A 17284-nucleotide genomic window follows, 5' to 3' on the forward strand; every position below is an offset into this window, starting at 1 on the left:
AAGGTTTGGGCTATGACTGAAATTTAGTTCATAGGATAATGAACATCTGGAAGTCATGTAGGCCAAGCTTCATCTCCTTGGGATTTTTGGAATTTCCCATGTTGCAACTTGTTTCTATTATTTGCAGGCCTTCTGCTGTGTACCTCTGAGAAGTCCGGCTTCATCTTTCCTACACCCTCCCTTTACAGTTCAGCACGGTAATTTTTCCTTTGGCTTCTCTTTTTAAGGCTGACCTAATCCAGCTCACTCAGCTCCTCCTATTACTTTACTTGCCCCAACCCTTTTATCACCTTGATGGCCCTTGGCTGGATCTGTTCCCTATGTCACTATACTTTTTGTATGGGAGAGTCCAAAACTGAATACAGTTCTCTAGTTGCAGACTCACAACTGCAAAACAGAAAGGAAGAAACATCTCCCTTGATGTGCTGACCACACTCTCGCTAATACACCTCTTGCTTATCAACTCCATGATAAGACTCAATGTATATGCTACAGATGTCTCAAATGTCTTCAAACAGACATACAAAATAATAATTTTTCCCTTATTCTTACAGCAAAATACAAAATCAGTGCCATAACGCTCTATAGTACAGATTTTCTTACATTATTAACAACTCAAACAAAAGCCAAGCATTAATATTCATATAGCCTCAGTAAAATGCTATAAAAGTATTCAGACAAGAAGAGTCTAGTGGTTGAATCCTGTGAACTTAAACAATGACATGTTCATATAAAATCTTGCAGTTCATCACTGCATTTGCAGAGAATGCTTTTGAAAAGCTGAAGCAGTAAAGGAGCTGATAATATCCTAGGTTTATGCAATGCTTCTTTTCTTTATTATCATTTCTTTGCAAGCTTCTCAAACATGCTCAAACAGGTGATGTATGTTTTCCCTGTCAGCTCTCCTCCCTAACTAAATAATTTACTTTCTAATGTAATAAATGCCGGGCGTATGCTTCCAAGGATGGATGCTTGAATCTAACATTCCATCAGGCAAGCTTTGATTACAGGGGTTTTTTAATTATAAATCTACAAGGCAGACCTGGCACAATACTTTCATGAAACTAGTGTATAAGTTATCTTGAGGTATATCTCAAAAAATACAGTCTAAAAATGTACTGAATATATATCTCCTTTATGTTCAACAGACCATGATTTACTAGTTCTCATTTCAAGATGAAACTGAGGTTGGGTGAGTATTTACAAATGTGGGTGCCTAAATGTATTAGGATATGTATATGACATAACACAAAAGGACTAATTTTCTGGAGTCTTCAGTGTATGAAACTACTGTTTAGGTTAAAGAGATCTGAAAGTAAGGAACCTGCAGTAAAGGCTCTGCATGACCAATGTTTTTTGAATTCAGACCATTTCTATGTAAATTCGTGTGTTTGAAAATATTGGCCCTGGACTTTAGGACATACTATTTCAAACAAATAAATGTGTCTCCATCATCAGTGATAAGTTCTAGAGTGTGCTAAAATGACTGCCATTGGTAAAAAAAGGACAGGTTTTACTTTGACTTAAATATGGTTTGCATTAAAATCTGAAATTACTGTACTGTGGTATGGTAACTATTTTTAAAATTACCACGAACTGCTAGGTGTACAAGAAATTTACTCAGTTGCTGTTTAAGAACTACTATAGAATAATAGAAACTCTAGTGTATGTATGTTGCTTAAAAATATCACGCAATGCATGTATTACACTTTACTTGTACAGACAGGTTTTACTGAATATTTAGCAATCCCTGTAACACACCAGCCTAAAGTGTATCATCCTGTCATCGAACTAAAATAGATCTGACATTTTTCTGGCCTGGAGGGGCAATTGTTGCAATTGCTTGTCATTATAATTTAAATTGCATATAGTACCACCAGTGGAAAGAGGAGAGGCTTCTTTGCCTTACCTTTTATCTTTGGAAGATCTGTAGTTATAAATTGAAACAGATTTTCTCAAGTGACTAAGCACTTTTAATGAAAATTCTACTGTGTCTCTACTGTTTTTTAATTTTGGAAGGAAGAAGCATATATTAATATTTTTCAGGATATTTCTTGCCTCTAAGCTATAAAAGCATCTGTAAGACTTTCAGTGAGATGCTTACTAAAAAAACAAAGGAGTTTTTTTTTTGGCAGAGGAGAATTTAGAATAGATGTTGTTTCTTTCTTCTTAGGAGGAAAGAAAGGAGGGATAAAATCTTCACATTTATTTGAATTCATGACCGCTTAAATTTTAACTGATTCTTCTTCCAGTTTGAAAGACTTCTGTTTCAAGACAGTCTTTCCTACACAGATATTTCCAAAGAACTCTAAAGTATGCATCATGACTTCACTTGTTCTCTCCCATTTAAAAAATGTAAACAGATAATTTTTGGACTTTTAGTTTGAAATACATGTGTGAGAGGTGGGGAAAAAACCTCATGCCATCAACCATCTGGTCTGCTTAATTGCCTTTGCTGAGCACACCACTTCCACAAATACTGGTGAATATAAAAGGCACATGGTAAAATAGACAATATCACAAAATAAGAGTATATCATACAGTAAAAATTACAGTATACAGAGAAGGGAAGAGGAACACATGCTCAGTTTTCAGTATCATCTTCAGCAATGGAATCCTGTTCCTGAGTTTCAGTGTAGAAAATATTATGGCAGATGAGCTGAACATGTATTTATAGCCTGAAATTCTAGGATGGATTGTCATGCGAAATAAAAAGACAACCACTACATATAGTGTTAGAACCAGAACAAAGAGAATGATGGGTAGGGCAACATGTTCCAGATTTTTTCTTAACTGGCATAATGTAATAAATGAATGATGGAGAGTTGCATGAACCTCTTTAGAAACCTGAAGTTCTTTCTGTACTTAGCATACTGAAAAATCTAGTCTTTCTTCCTGTTGTAGTGCAGAAATTTTGTTTCATGTATTTTGTAAGAGTAACTTGCAGTGTAGAACCAAGACTGAAGCCTGCATGAAGTGCAGAGCACTAGACTTTGTGTACCAATTAGACAAGTCCACAGACTTAAGACACTTCTCCACAAACTTAATTCTATTCCTAAGCCATTATCTGAGTGTGCCCGAGTATGAGGCTGCTCAGGCAGGCTACATTAGCCAAGCCAAAAATGCAGAGGACAGAAATGGGTGCTTGTGGGCACTGGTCTTGGTACTGGCATTGGTGTCTCCTTACAGGACTGTTTATGCATTCTGAAATGGAGAACCTTGGGTAAAAATCAGCAGAGGTACTGTGAGCTGCACCCAGGACTAGCATTTTTCCTCTTCCCCACACCCAAACGCACACTTTATTGCAATGGTATGACCAGGTCCTTCTGTTCCTGTGAATTTTGCATCCCTAGCTTCATGGATGCACAACTTCAGTGGAAGACCTGAAGACCTCTTCTCCAGACTGAAGCTAAGGCCCTCTGGAAAAATGACTTTGAATCAAACCAATAAAGATAACTGGCATCCCAATTGCTTAGTATGGTGTCTAACCCCTAGACCCTTACATAGAAAATGCAGCATAGGTTTTTTCTGTCATATGTTTGAACCAAAACAATGAAGTCTGATCTGCTGTCTGATCTCAGTATAAGGTTAGGTATGATCTAAATTCAGAAAGTGGCTAATATCCCTCCAGGGACTCAGGCACAGGAGAGAATAGCTCATGAATCCAAGTGAAAAGATGCTTAGCTCTACACAGAAGTTAAACCTACAGTCTACGATTCTGCTAACAAATTTCAGTGTGGGAATATCAAGTAGCCTAGAATACTGTAGACTGTATTGTTAAACCAAGGCACCACTATTTCAACTGGTCTCACCTAAAGTTCTGAAGTCCTTTTGTGGATATGTGCCTATATTCACAGACATGGTTACTGGCAAGAACAGGTCTTCACAGTGGTGTCTTGGCACTCAAAGCCCTTTGATTATTATAGCTACACAGTCTGCTTTAATGCAGCATTTAACTTTGGTAATTCACAGCCATGGTGCTTATAAAATATTATTCTGATCTCTCCCCCTCCTCTTCCTTTCCCTCTGAAATTGATAAATAGTCTATCATGTTCTTTGTTCTGTTATCTGTCGTAGACCACAAAATAATCTCAAAGCAACAACAGATTTGATATCTGTAAATCTCAAATACTTTCTTTGTCTAGTTAGAAAACTGTTTTGTATACAAGAAACAATCTAACACAGGTAAACTTTATGAAGAAATCATAACACTGTTTTAGTATGTTGCAAATGTGCCTTTAGAATAACCTGCACTGACTCATGTAAGATCTTTTGTGGATGACTGGTTCTTCATAAAACTTTGGTAACTAGGTCCCAGCTGGAACACAAGCAGCACTGTGCTCTTCTTCCTGATGCTGCAGTACATCAAACAAACCCCCTAGATGCACCCCCTCATTCCAGGTTCAGTATGCGCCTGGTGGTGGTCAAGGTTACAAAACTGTGGGAACCAACCTTGTAGAGCAGAGTCAGTGTGAAAAAGAGTATGTTAAGACAAGAAGAATACATAAGTAAGAATGTCTGCTAGTGCATAATTGTCTTAGATTTCACAGCTTAATTCCTATTTGAATTCTTGCATTGTAAGTGGGTGATTTTCTTCATCCGGTACAGTTACAGATCTTCCCTTAAAGGCATTTTCCTGTGGCAGCTGCATACTGAGTCTCTGTCATCAGGCTGAGGTACAAGTTCCATTCCATCCCGTATTTCAGGTTTGCTGGCTTGGCGTTTGGCATATTTCTGAAATATGTAAACAACATTTAAGGATGCTATAAGCTCCAACATATAATTCATGAAACAGAATTTTCCTCCTCCCTTCCACTCACAAGCTTGCCTTTATCCAGGCTCCTTATGTCATTGTTTACAACCTGTGTACAAGGTGTCTTTATAACACACCTACTAATAGGCTACATTACCTCCAAAACCCTCCTTTAATGTCTTCTCCTGTCCTATTATTAGTGGTAATTTCAATATTGCCATTTTTTGTGCCTGTAACTACTTTACGCAGATAATGCTATCATTTTTGTATACTGAACAGTTCCAAACTTTGTGCCAACCTGTGGCTGCTGAGGCTGAGATCTAACCCAGCACAGGAAAACAGGAAAAATAAATTAGTACTTTCAGAGAACAGAAATTTCTTTCACCAGAGATTTGCATCTCCCTGGGAAGCACCCCTTACCACCCTACTAGCTGTATTTCTGGAATTTCTTTTTCATATATTCACTGTTTTGTAATACAGCACAGTAAATAATTAGTTAAGTACAAAGTGAAAAAGGAAGAAAGCTGTGTACAGATTATCCCCTATGCCTATCAGAAACCACATACCAAGTGACACTGAAATGAGGTCTGGACTGTGGGGATGGGGCAAAAGAACATAGCATCTGATTCTGTAAACCAATTATTATGTCAGTTAATGAAGTAAGTTTTATGAAAGTTCTTCACACCGGTCCATGAATAATATGAACCATGACTGCTGTTGATTGAATACGAAGTTTGTAGCACCAGTACCAGTTGGGGAAAATAATAAAAAGGATCTACTGTACCAACCTCGAGCACTTTGTAATAGTAGCAGTAAAGCCTGTGAGGCTGAAGTAATTCTCTTGCCATTAATTGTCCTTCTTTAGCAATTCCTCTCACTTCTTCATCATTTTCCTGCAAAAAAATGAGATTAAATGAATGAATAATAGAGCAATCAGCGAGTTACTCAGAGCCTGGGTGGCATTAAAAGTTTTATTAAAGGAGCTATTCAAATCTGCAACTTTATGTGCAATTACTGGTAGACTGTAAAGGCACACTTTAAATTGCAGATTTAAAAAAAATAACAGATGCCTTTTATGGTCACAACAGCTCCCTTGGGGCTATCAGTAATAGCTTTCATAGGTAATTGTACCATTTGGAAAACTCAGTTGGTTACTGCTGTACTGTTTTGTCCAAGCTACAAGCCTCTTCAAAATCAGGTCCAACATCTCCCAGACATACTTACTTTTACAGAAGACAAAGCCACAGTGCTTGTCCTCTCATACACAATCCAATTTGATGTCTTCCTTTAAAAAAATAACTCCACTTGTATTCATGTAATTACTCCCAAGTTTTTTAGGTCTCTATTTCAAAGCTTTTAGTATTCTCATCTGATTCTTTATGAAGAACAACTACTCTCAGAACTTAAACTTTTCCTATGTTTTTTAACTCAATTGCTAAACTTAAAAGTACAAATGGTGTTTTCAATCTCACAATGATATTGGCTTGTTTGGTTACACAATGGTCTCATTCTGAGCATGTTACAGAGTGGCAAGTTTTTGTACATTCAAATCAAACATGCAGTGACTCCTGTTCTAGTCAAGACCTAAAAACGATAATAGAATCATTTAAGTGGTATCTAGGATTCTGTGTGTTTCTTTGAAGATTAGCTGCATTAGTCAGTATACCAAGACTCTGACTCACTAAACATTTCTGCATATACCTAAAATGAATTCTTAAGTATTTCCCTCAATGGCAGGGGTTACTTGAATAAGGTCTTCCCATCTTATATTAACAGCAAAATGTACTTCCTTTATCCCAGGATCTCAAAATCGAGTTCACGCATATGGAAAAGAGAATATTTAGATAAATAGTTTACATATTTGTTTACCACTTTGAACTTAAATTAGTAATGGAACTTACCTTAGCCCATTTTATTTTCTCCAGCAAGTCCTCTAAGTTTCTCTTGATAGGAACATAATGTTTCCAAGGTTTCAATCCAATATAAAAGTGTTCATAGTACTGGGAATCTTGCTTCAATACTAGGCTGTCACCTAGCAAGAGGTATGGAAACCTGTAAGCTGCTACAGTCCCATCTACATTCACTTGGTATTTGTACTACAATATGAAGATAGAAGAAAAAAAGGTGAAACGATGTGAATCAGAATAGGAACACTGGCTGTATAAAAGCTTATTTTCACAGGCAAGGCTTAATTTGGTTTATTAATTCTCATCTTCAAACCTGTTTTAATGATAAGCAGGTGTAGTTTCATGGTGTTCTGGATAACATACTTAAAAAAAAAGATTTGTTTTCAACCCAAGACTGACAGTCAAGAATGTTTGTGTCACATGAGCTGCCTCATGGGTATTCTATTAAAGCTGGGAATGAAATAAAACTAATCTGTACTTAAATTCAAATAGATTAAATTCTGATTTAAAATTATGCATTTACGTAGAATAATCTGAAACATATATAAAATAATCTGGAACATTACAGTAAAAATAACCATGAATGTACTGCTCTGGCAGTAAATACCCTTGGCTGTTACAGCATTTCTGATATATTAATCTCTTGAACAGAACTTCAGCTGCCATATATTATAATAGCTTTTTACAGGACTCTGTCCCTTTTACTTTTTTTATCACAGCTGCATTGGAATTTGTGTGTTACAGTGCAACAAAAATACCCATCTATTTTTCTAACTTGCTACTACAAGGGCTCTGACATCCATAACATACTTGCAATGGACACAAATTGTGCATTGCTTTCCTATATACCCCAAAGAAAGGAAACCCTGATGGTGAGAAATCAGATTTCTCAATCTGTTGAATAACTCTCCCAAGAACGCTCTTTAAGGAACTCTAGGAAAAAAAGTATAGTGGCTTTCTTTAGAACTGCGTCACACCATGACTGTGATTACAGGTGGTCTATTTACCCCAGATGAACCAGTGCTCCCAGTGTAGCATAATTGTTTTGTTTACTGAATGGAATTCACAGAAGTAAGCCTTGTCTTTCTCAGCTGATGGGGACCTGAAGCAAACTTCATCCAAGACTGTAATTTGTTTGCTACCTTAAAGAAGTCAAAGAAGCCCATCAACGGAATCTTTCCCAGCTCTTTTTCTTTTTCTCTGAAGAAGAAATATCCTGTTATTCCAGCATCTAGTAGTTCTGGATTTTCCTTGGATAACTTGACAAGATTGAGACGTTCTTCTCGGCTGTCTCGACCTCTGAATAAAGCTTGCTCTGTTTTGTTTTCCCAGGATGGGCCTATAAGCATTGAGTGGTAAGTTAAAAGCAAACCGTAATGAGATGTTCATGGTATGTTTAGTACAAACAAGCAACATGCTATGAAGGTGGCATTATGCTCAGAGACATGGTAAAACAGGCATGATTTCTTGTAGTGAATCCATAATCCCTTATTAATCATGGGTTTACAGTCCCAGTTCTGGCTTGAATTTTGGGATGAGAAACAGCCATTTAGAAAAAAATCAGAGAATTGCTTTTCCACTCAACAATTTTATATTTAAATAATTTGAAATATCTTGCAAGCTACATAGAATCACAGAATAGTTAGGGTTGGAAAGGACCTTAAGATCATCTACTTCCAACCCCCCTGCCATGGGCAGAGACACCTCACACTAAACCATATCACCCAAGGCTTCATCCAACCTGGCCTTGAACAATGCCAGGGATGGAGCATTCACAACCTCCCTGGGCAACCCATTCCAGTGCCTCACCAACCTAACAGTAAAGAATTTCTTCCTTATATCCAACCTAAACTTTCCCTGTTTAAGTTTCAACCCGTTACCCCTTGTCCTATCACTACAGTCCCTAATGAAGAGTCCCTCTCCAGCATCCCTGTAGGCCCCCTTCAGATACTGGAAGGCTGCTATGAGGTCTCCATGTAGCCTTCTCTTCTCCAGGCTGAATAGCCCCAACTTATAATCAAATTATGTAAGTACAATACTAATAATTAAAGCAATTGTCCAGCCACAAAGCCTGCCACAATAACCAAAATTTCTTTAGTAAAATTTACTTCTGTCACTTAGCAATTTAGTTAGGTCTTTGAGGAATCTCTTAATGATGACTTAAAAAGGAAAATACGGCTATATGGTGTCCTCAAAATACTCAGCAAGAGCCTGGAAGACGTCATCTCTGCTTACTGCCTGCTTTTAAAAACATGAAATATGTCCTTCCTCATCTTCTGCTGGAAATTTCCTTAAAGGGCCTACTAAAGTGGAGTACGCTCTTACCATCTTCTCATTGGAAAAGCAGCTGTATTAAATCAGTAAACAGTGCTTCAAACAGGTAATTGAACTAAATGACTTTAAAAGCTAATGAAAGAGAAACTGTGAACTAATGAAAAAAAAGAAGTATCTCCTCACTCAAAGTTTTACTCCTGAAGTATTTTTCATGCCATTTATCTGATCCCTAAGTATTCATTAATTTCCTGAGTGGGAGGAAGACACCTGTCAGTAAAACTGACCCTTCAAAGAAAAACAATTTAGAAGATCCCAATCTGAGGTGGGTTTATTTGATATACAGAGAGTATTTTCTTATTTGAAAGAGGCTGCAGCATAGTACTAGTTTACTTCTTTTGGGATTCATATTCATTTTTATGTAAACAGGACACTGGGCCACATCACTGTCAGGAAAAGGATTATTATTTGATTAGAAGAAACATATTCAAGTCCTTCACTGAGGAGAAAGGCCTTTTAATTGTATTTATTTTTCTTCTGACAGGTCACAGTAGCTATCTTCTGGATACCTTTAAGTTAAAATTCACCATTATTGTACACTGGACTTCAATTGTGGCTCTAAATCCATATTAAACACCGGCTTAGTAGTAGTGTTGAAAGTGTTTACACTCTGTAAAGACTGACCTGCTTGTATTAAGAGACCTCCTAAGGCACTTGTGAACTAAAGACATTAACACATTATTTCAATGCAACTTGCTGCTTTGATAGTTTACAAATCCTTTCTTTAACTTCGTGATCTCTCATTTACCTGTATTTCCTTGAATAGAAAGGAGATCGTTTGTGACTCCACGTAGGGTTTCAAGGGTCGAGTGGGTTACATCATACGTTGGAAGGACTATATCTCTTGAATCCAATGAGCCACACCATGAAATGACAGGTATAGGACCAGGTGTGTCATTAGCTTTCCGATACTCAACTGGCCAATCTCCAACATTAAGATAGAACTCCACATCAGGAAGGTGAACCTAAATGTATACCCAAGAAAGGATAAGAACAAAGAAGTTGTTTGTCATATACATTCCTCAGGTCTCTTATGTCATGCAGAATCAATAAACCTTTTCGTTAGTTAATAGATTTAGCTGAGTTTAAGGGATGAATTCCAAGTTTCTCCCTGCAAGTATGAAAGGAGCAATCACAGAGATCAGCAAAAGCCTTGCAGAGTTGGGCCTTAGGCCCCCCAGCTTTCCTAGCAATTTCATTACTGTCAATTCCCTAATGTTATATCCCTGAGATACACTGTCATCTTGATGAAAGAAACCGAAGTCAAATCTTACTTCAGGGATTATAAATCTGAATATACAACAATAAATGCAGTATTGCCATATTAGAACATGACTCAATAGTCCTGCATGATCAAACCTGATACCTTTCTTGCCAGTGACAGGAGCATTTCATCGGAGAACATTTTGAAGTCTGTATACTTCCCTAAGGAGCGACGGTAGATGCGATTATTGAGAACAGTGTAATGAACAATAGCACCTCTTGTTTGACTGAACTTTGTTGGGATTTCCTTAAGCATTCGCTGAAGGTCAATGGTGGGGAAAGAAGTGAAGTCCTTTGTAATCTGAGGTTCTTGGGATGGACAGGACATAACATTCTGCCAGATCTCAGGGTCCTCTTCAGGACAGTCACAATATTCATGATAAACTGGTCCTGCAGATAACAAAGCACTGAGAGTCTGTATTTGTGATTCTGTATCAATCATAATTCCCCAGACACACAGTCATATGAATGTAGACACTATAGTGGCTTGACATTTTTTATTCCAAATTTCCTAAAGTTTTCCTGGGAAATCATCCTCCCTGTAACATTTATGGGGTTTTCAGTGTAACTGAAAAAAACCCCAACATTCTTCTATTTTCAGAAATCAAAATGCTAAATGTTTTGTTCTCAGGGTAAAATTAACCTGCAAAATGAAGCTCTATTACTGTGCTACCTGCCAAGCACGTAGGATATTGTTCTACAGAATTGTTCTAACTGTCCATAACTACCAAAGCTCAGGTATTAAAGAGTTTCAATTTTAGCCTCATTCAGAACTGTGATACAACAGTCTTTACTTGTGGCATAACGTGTTTTCTTTTATGTATAATCAGGTATTCTTTCTGTCCCTTTTAAGCAGAGGTGTGAGCAAGAGCTCCATAGAGCATGAGGAAAAGCCCTTATTTCATAGACTTCTAATCAAAACAGGTTCTGTCCTGTGTCATAGTTTCATGGCTGCTGGCAAAGGTGCATCAGCAAAAAGAAAATATCCTACTACCTTGAGGACTCAGGACAGTTTCATTTCAGTTTGAAGAGATTTCTAATTTTATACTTAGGAAATGTTATTAAAAAGGAAAAACAAAACCATGCCCAGATTCTCCTTAGAGTGGTGGTGAACTGAAACAAGACTCTCCAGAGAAGTAGCTTTATATTATTTTTTTCTTTGCTAAACAGCTGTTCATTTGAGAGCAAGAGAAGGCAGTTAAAGAAGCAGGTCTGGAATGAGAGAATAATTTGTTCTGGTTTCCCTCCTTTTAAATATTTTTTGTTCATTGCATTGAATTAAATTGGGATAATGAAAAGGAAGTTAAATATTGTCTGGTTAAAGAAATACTGTCTTTGTTGTTATGAAGGATCATGCTCTTTAGAAATCACAGACCTTTGAAATACAAAATGTTGGGGACAACACAAGCTCCTTGCTTTTGCAGGTAGTATTTTCTACCTTAGATAAAAATAACACAACGTTTAAGTGAATACTTACTTGAAAAATGTAAAAATACAAGCATTGCTCTCTTATTCCCTATCAAATCTGAAGAGATCCATTCCCTTATGCAAGAGAGATGTCCAGACAGTTCACCTTAATGTCAGGGGCCATAACCTACATACTTATGCATCTAAGTCCTGCAAGTTGGCAGTGTACACACTGCTTACATCTCTGTATAAGAACGTTTCTGAAGAGACCAATGAACAAGGTCAAATAAACCTCTAATTTTCCACCTCTTCCTCTAGTAGTAAGTTAATCCATAGCATTTCTGTGACTACCACTATATATTAAATAAAAAGATATACGCTTACCTTCTAAAATATAAGGAGATTGTGCTACATGCTGATCACCATAAAGTATCTCAATTTTTAACCCTTTTTTGACACTCCCATACATCCGATACCGCATAAGAAATGTGCCATCGTTTCTATCCAAAGGCCGAGGAGTGTAAATTCTGGTGACTTCTTTTGGAGAAAGTGATTTAATTACCACTTTAAACTCTGTTCTTCCTGAAAAGAGCAAAACAAAACCAGACAAAAGCACTTTAAGCTGATGCAATCACATACACAAAATAAAGGTGAGGGCAAACTCTATTGGATTAAGTCCATGGAATTTTGTTTAATTTTGCACTAGAAATTTTTTGATTATACCAAGTTGGTAAAATAAATTTCCAGTAATGAAAGATCGTCCTACCAAATTTTCTTGATCATCATATACCTAAAAATGGAAAACCTGTAGATGGAGATAAAAAGTTAAATAATGATTACAAGAGAGAAGGAAATGCTAATAGTATTTTGAAGCAGATTAGGTTTAATACTAAGTTTTCAAGTTAGTGCTCTCTGGAGTAAGAAAGTTAGGAAACCAAGTTAAAATAACAGGAGAAAAGAATACTTGCCAGCTTGTGGAAAGGCAGTTGCAGCATGCGGGAGTCAGATACAAACTGTTCACCTTTGGGATGCAGCTGACTGTCTTGCAAATTTAAATTCCCAGCTACTGAAAAGCAGGGATAAGAGAATGACAGTAGATAAAGATGTTCCCTGGACATCTGTCTGACCTGTGCTTTAAGATCACCAACATTTGATCATTAATGCAGTGTGACATTTTAATGGGGCATGAAACACCTTGCAGACAACACGAATATGCATAAATATAAATGATAGGCTCCCTTATTTTTGCCACAAATGGTCAGCATGAACTTTATTCTTCAAAAAAAGAAGGGACAAGTTATTCACCAAATATTATAGTCTAAGCCTTGCAAACCAAACAAATGAATGCATGTTACAATAAAGCCGTATACAGAAAAAAATGAAACTGAAAAAATCCAGATAAAATCAAGATGTTATTAAAATTCCACTGTGTCCCAACAGCACTAAATGACTGAGATGTTACAGTTAATTCAAGACTGTCACAGCTTGGGATCTCTACAGCGTGGATCTATGTCAGTAGAACTGACTCAGATTGGCTCATCTGCATCCTAAAACGGTTCTTTTTCCAAAATGTGATTATATACTACAGAGAAGATGTTTTAAAACTTCAGTCTGATAACATAAGAATTATAGGCATCAAAGTAATTTCTGGGGATCAATTAATTTTAGTTCCACATTTGCTTTCTCTTCCTTGAATTAGTGTGAATTCTAAAGCCAGTTTCATGAGTCAGATACCCAAAACTATTCAGAGGGTAGTCAAGTTCTTTCTAAATATATTCTCCAGCTCTTCTTCAATCTGTGCAAGATTGTGTTGTACCATGCAACTCGGTAATAGAAACATAATGGAGAAACAAAGAATAACGAGAATCACAGAATTGTTGCACCTTGAAGTGACCTCAAGATCATCTAGTCCAAACCTCCTGCTCAGGCCAGACTGTCCAGGGCTGTGTCCTGTTAAATTTTGCATACCTCCACGATATGGTTTAGTGTGAGGTGTCCCTGCCCATGGCAGGGGGGTTGGAACTAGATGATCTTGAGGTCCTTTCCAATCCTAACTATTCTATGATTCTATGATTCTATGAAATGGATACTCCATAATCTAGGTAATCTGCTCCAGGGCTGACCACCTTCACAGTGAAAAAAAATTTTTCTTGTGTTCAGACTGAATTTCATGTGATTTCTTCCTGTCTTCAGGAACCTCTCCTGTTTGCTCTGATCTTACAGAGATGATCACAAGTGGCCTCGCAATGATGTCAGCCAGGTCCCTGAGCACTCCTGGGTGCGTGCCATCAGGCACCACACAACTTGGACATGCCCAGATATTTAAGTGTTCCTCAGCCAGTTCCTTCTCCATGAAGGTTAAATCTTTGTGCTAGACTTTCCCTCTGGTTTCAGGGGCCTGGGATTCCTGAAGGCTGGTCTTACCATTAAAGACTAAGGCAAAGAGGGCAGATTTATTTAACTATCCCAGCAGGGATATTTTGAGATGTATTTAGTTTATATTGGAAAGCAGTGCCCTAACAAATATTACTAACTGCAGTTCCTACTGACAGTTTACAAATAGAATTTTGAACATTTAAAATCATTTGAAAACTGAAATTTACAGCCCATGTCTGTATGAGTACATTTAACAGTGTACATGTGATGGAATATGATCAACTGTACCATTACATTGTTAAAGGATCCTTGGCTCCTAAATAATTCCTGGCATGGCTCAGCAATTAGCATGGGCCAAGTCAGCAGCTCTTCCATTTTGGCAGCATGCAGGCACCGCTTCAGAGTGGAGCCTACAGAATGTCATGGTGTGAATGGAGACTACTCCTTGCCAGATAGCATCAAGAGCCAGAACCATTCCCAAAGACACTGAACTTACTAATATAAATACTAACAAACATACTGACATCAAAGGTAGGTTCTCAGTACCCACCTCCTATCAAGTTCATCTTGGAAGATTTAAACTAGCACAAGAATCCAACCGAGCTTCACACCTTTTTACCTTTAGCAGCCTCTTGTTTGAACCCAAGGCTCTCCCCACGTGGCTGAAATCAGCCCACACTTCACTGGCAGTGTGCAGTCGCATTCTTTAGTACGTCAGTAGTACTGACTTGGTGCTGCAATCCAGCCCAGCAGCTGGAGAAAGTCCAGACCTGAAATAAGTGGGGTTCTGTCTGACTGAAGATGTAAGCTCTGTGACAGATGCCTACCGTTTAACTGCACAAGCAGCAGCATCCTGCTAGCTGTAAGACAGGAAGAGTCCATGCAACCCAGTAGGTATCCTCGCAGTGCCGTCTATATCAGTATTAAACACAGAGCAAAATAATGAGCTTATTACATATGTTAGCAACACAGGATTGCCACTGCATGTCTATCTCATGATGAAATCCTCAATGCAAAAGTGGGTTTTATTTTAAATTACAACAACTAATACAGTGTGTGGGATTTACTTGCAGCAGAGAACAGCAGATTAGCAGCATGCTGCCAGACTGCGAGAACAAACCCCAATTCCCACTGTCGGGAGAAGTGCCGGGACGATTTGTGCTTGTGCTGAGTAAACAAGAGGATAATTGCTCCTTGCTAATGAAGCAGCAGCAGGATAACGGAACCCAGAGTGCCGTGCTTAGACACTGTAAGCAACTGGTGTGTGTTCACCACTACAGAAGATAATTACATCAGAACTGCGCAGGGTTCTGGGATTTCTTTACCAAGAGCGCTGGTTTATTCAAGCTTGCTGCTGTAAATCACACACTTTCGAGGCTATAGGCAAGACGCGGAGTTCTACAGAAGAAGGCACTGAGCTGCACCAAGAGAAAGGAGAGATTTGACCATGTACTCCGCTCATCCGTCCGGCACCGGACCAGCGTGTACCGAGCAATGCGGGACCGGGCGGATGCTGAGAGGGGCTGGAAGAAAGTGGGGCGGCCACCGCTCGGGAGCAGGGGGGAAGAGGAAGAGAGAAGGGGGAAAAAGGGAAGGGGTGTGCTGCTCCCGCCGGCTCCTCCGAGGGCGCCGGGAGCACCCGGACCGGGGTGTCCAACCCGCCAGCCCGCAGCCCACTCACGGTACCTGGCGGGGAGCGGGAGAAGTTGCGTCCGGCCGCGCTGACCGCCTGGATGTAGAAGTACCGCACGGGCAGGGTGAGCCCCGCCGCCAACCCTGGGCCCCACGCCAGACTCCGCTCGGCGCTAACGGGGTCCGGCGCCTCCGCCGGCCGCAGGAGCGCCATCGCGGCGCCCAGCAGCAGCGGCAGCAGCGGCAGCAGCCCACGGCTCCCCATCGCCCCGCCGGGCTCCGCGCACCGAGCGGGCGGCCGGGGCCTCCTCCGGACGTGCGCGGCCCCGCTCCCCTCGGGCGGCTGCCGCCTGCTCCCCGCCCCGCGGGCCCGCCGAGGCCGGGTGTGCCGGAGGGAGGCGCGGGAAGGGCTGGGCTAGCCCCTAGCGGCTCAGCCGGTGCTGCCTCCCCTCCCCTCCCCTCTCCTTCTCCTCTTGCGCCTGCCCTGAGGGGGCTGTGGCGGTCGGGGGGAGAGGGCCTTCCCCGCAGAGCCCCTGTGAGCTCGGCCGTGCCAGCGGCGGGGGCTGTGCCCCGCTGCGGACTGTGTGAGGGGGGCAGCGGCGCTTCGTACGGCGGAACGAGCGCCTCGGCCGGCGGCCTTCCCACGGGCTGGGGGATAGAACCATCGAGTCACAGAATCCGTCAGGTTGGTAAAGACCTTTCAGTATCATCGAGTCCGGCCGTTACCCAAGGAGTGCCAAGGCCAGCACTCACTCATGTCACTGAGGGCCTCATCTACACGGTTTGTGAACACTTCCAGGGACCACTGCCCTCGGAGCCTGTACCAACACCTGAGCACCCTTTGGGAAGAAATTTTTACTAATACCCAATCTAAACCTCCCCTGGTGCAGCTTGAGGCCATTTCGTCCTCTCCTATCACTTGTTACTTGGGAGAAGAGACCAGCCACTTCCTCGCTCCTTCCTCCTTTCAGGTAGCCATAGAGAGTGATAAGGTCCCCCCTGAGCCTTCTCTTCCCCAGACTAAACAACACCAGTGCCCTCAGCCCTCCATCATCCAACTTGTGCTCCAACCAGCTCCACCAGCTCCATTGCCCCTCTCTGAACCCACTCCAGCACCTCAATATCTCTCTTGTCATGAGGGACCCAGAACTTAACACAGGATTCAAGGTGCAGCCTCACCAGTGCTGAGTACAGGGGGATGATCACTGCCCTGGCCCTGTTTGCCACGCTATTTCTGATACAGGCCAGGATGCTGTTGACTTTCACCTGGGCACAAGCTGGCTCATGTGCCGGGGCTGTCAATCACAGGTCCTTCTCCTCTGGGCAGCTTTCCAGCCACTCTTCCTCAAGCCTGGCAGGCTTCAGGTCCTCAGACTGCACTCAGGGATGCAGGGAAAGCCATTGGTGTGAGAGCAGGGAGTGAGCCCCTGAGCACAGGTCTGTGGGAAGGCTGCACTCGGCCCAGGCATTCACGTCGGAGGAGCTCTGCCTTCCCTGGCCTGTGGGCACTGTGTGGGCCAGAGTGAGGAGCAGCTGATCTGTGTGTGTTCTCTTAAACAACACATTATCTGTGGTGTAGGACACAGTACAGCTGGCAGCTGAACTGCTGCTCTGG

At 40.7% G+C, this 17284-nt stretch overlaps 1 protein-coding gene across 1 annotated transcript; it reads right to left on the bottom strand.

The window, feature by feature from the left end:
* Positions 1-2191: 2191 nt before the first annotated feature.
* Positions 2192-15934, bottom strand: POGLUT3 (protein O-glucosyltransferase 3). The gene is made up of 8 exons (XM_034074626.1): positions 15724-15934; positions 12046-12243; positions 10358-10644; positions 9740-9956; positions 7803-7999; positions 6655-6849; positions 5542-5646; positions 2192-4734 (listed from the first exon to the last, which is right to left on the bottom strand). Exons 1-8 carry the CDS (start codon positions 15932-15934, stop codon positions 4609-4611), a joined length of 1536 nt encoding a protein of 511 aa, XP_033930517.1. The 3' UTR covers positions 2192-4608.
* Positions 15935-17284: the final 1350 nt, after the last annotated feature.

This window comes from Melopsittacus undulatus, chromosome 2 (assembly GCF_012275295.1).
Source record: "Melopsittacus undulatus isolate bMelUnd1 chromosome 2, bMelUnd1.mat.Z, whole genome shotgun sequence".
In the NCBI taxonomy this organism is placed as follows: Eukaryota; Metazoa; Chordata; class Aves; order Psittaciformes; family Psittaculidae; genus Melopsittacus; species Melopsittacus undulatus.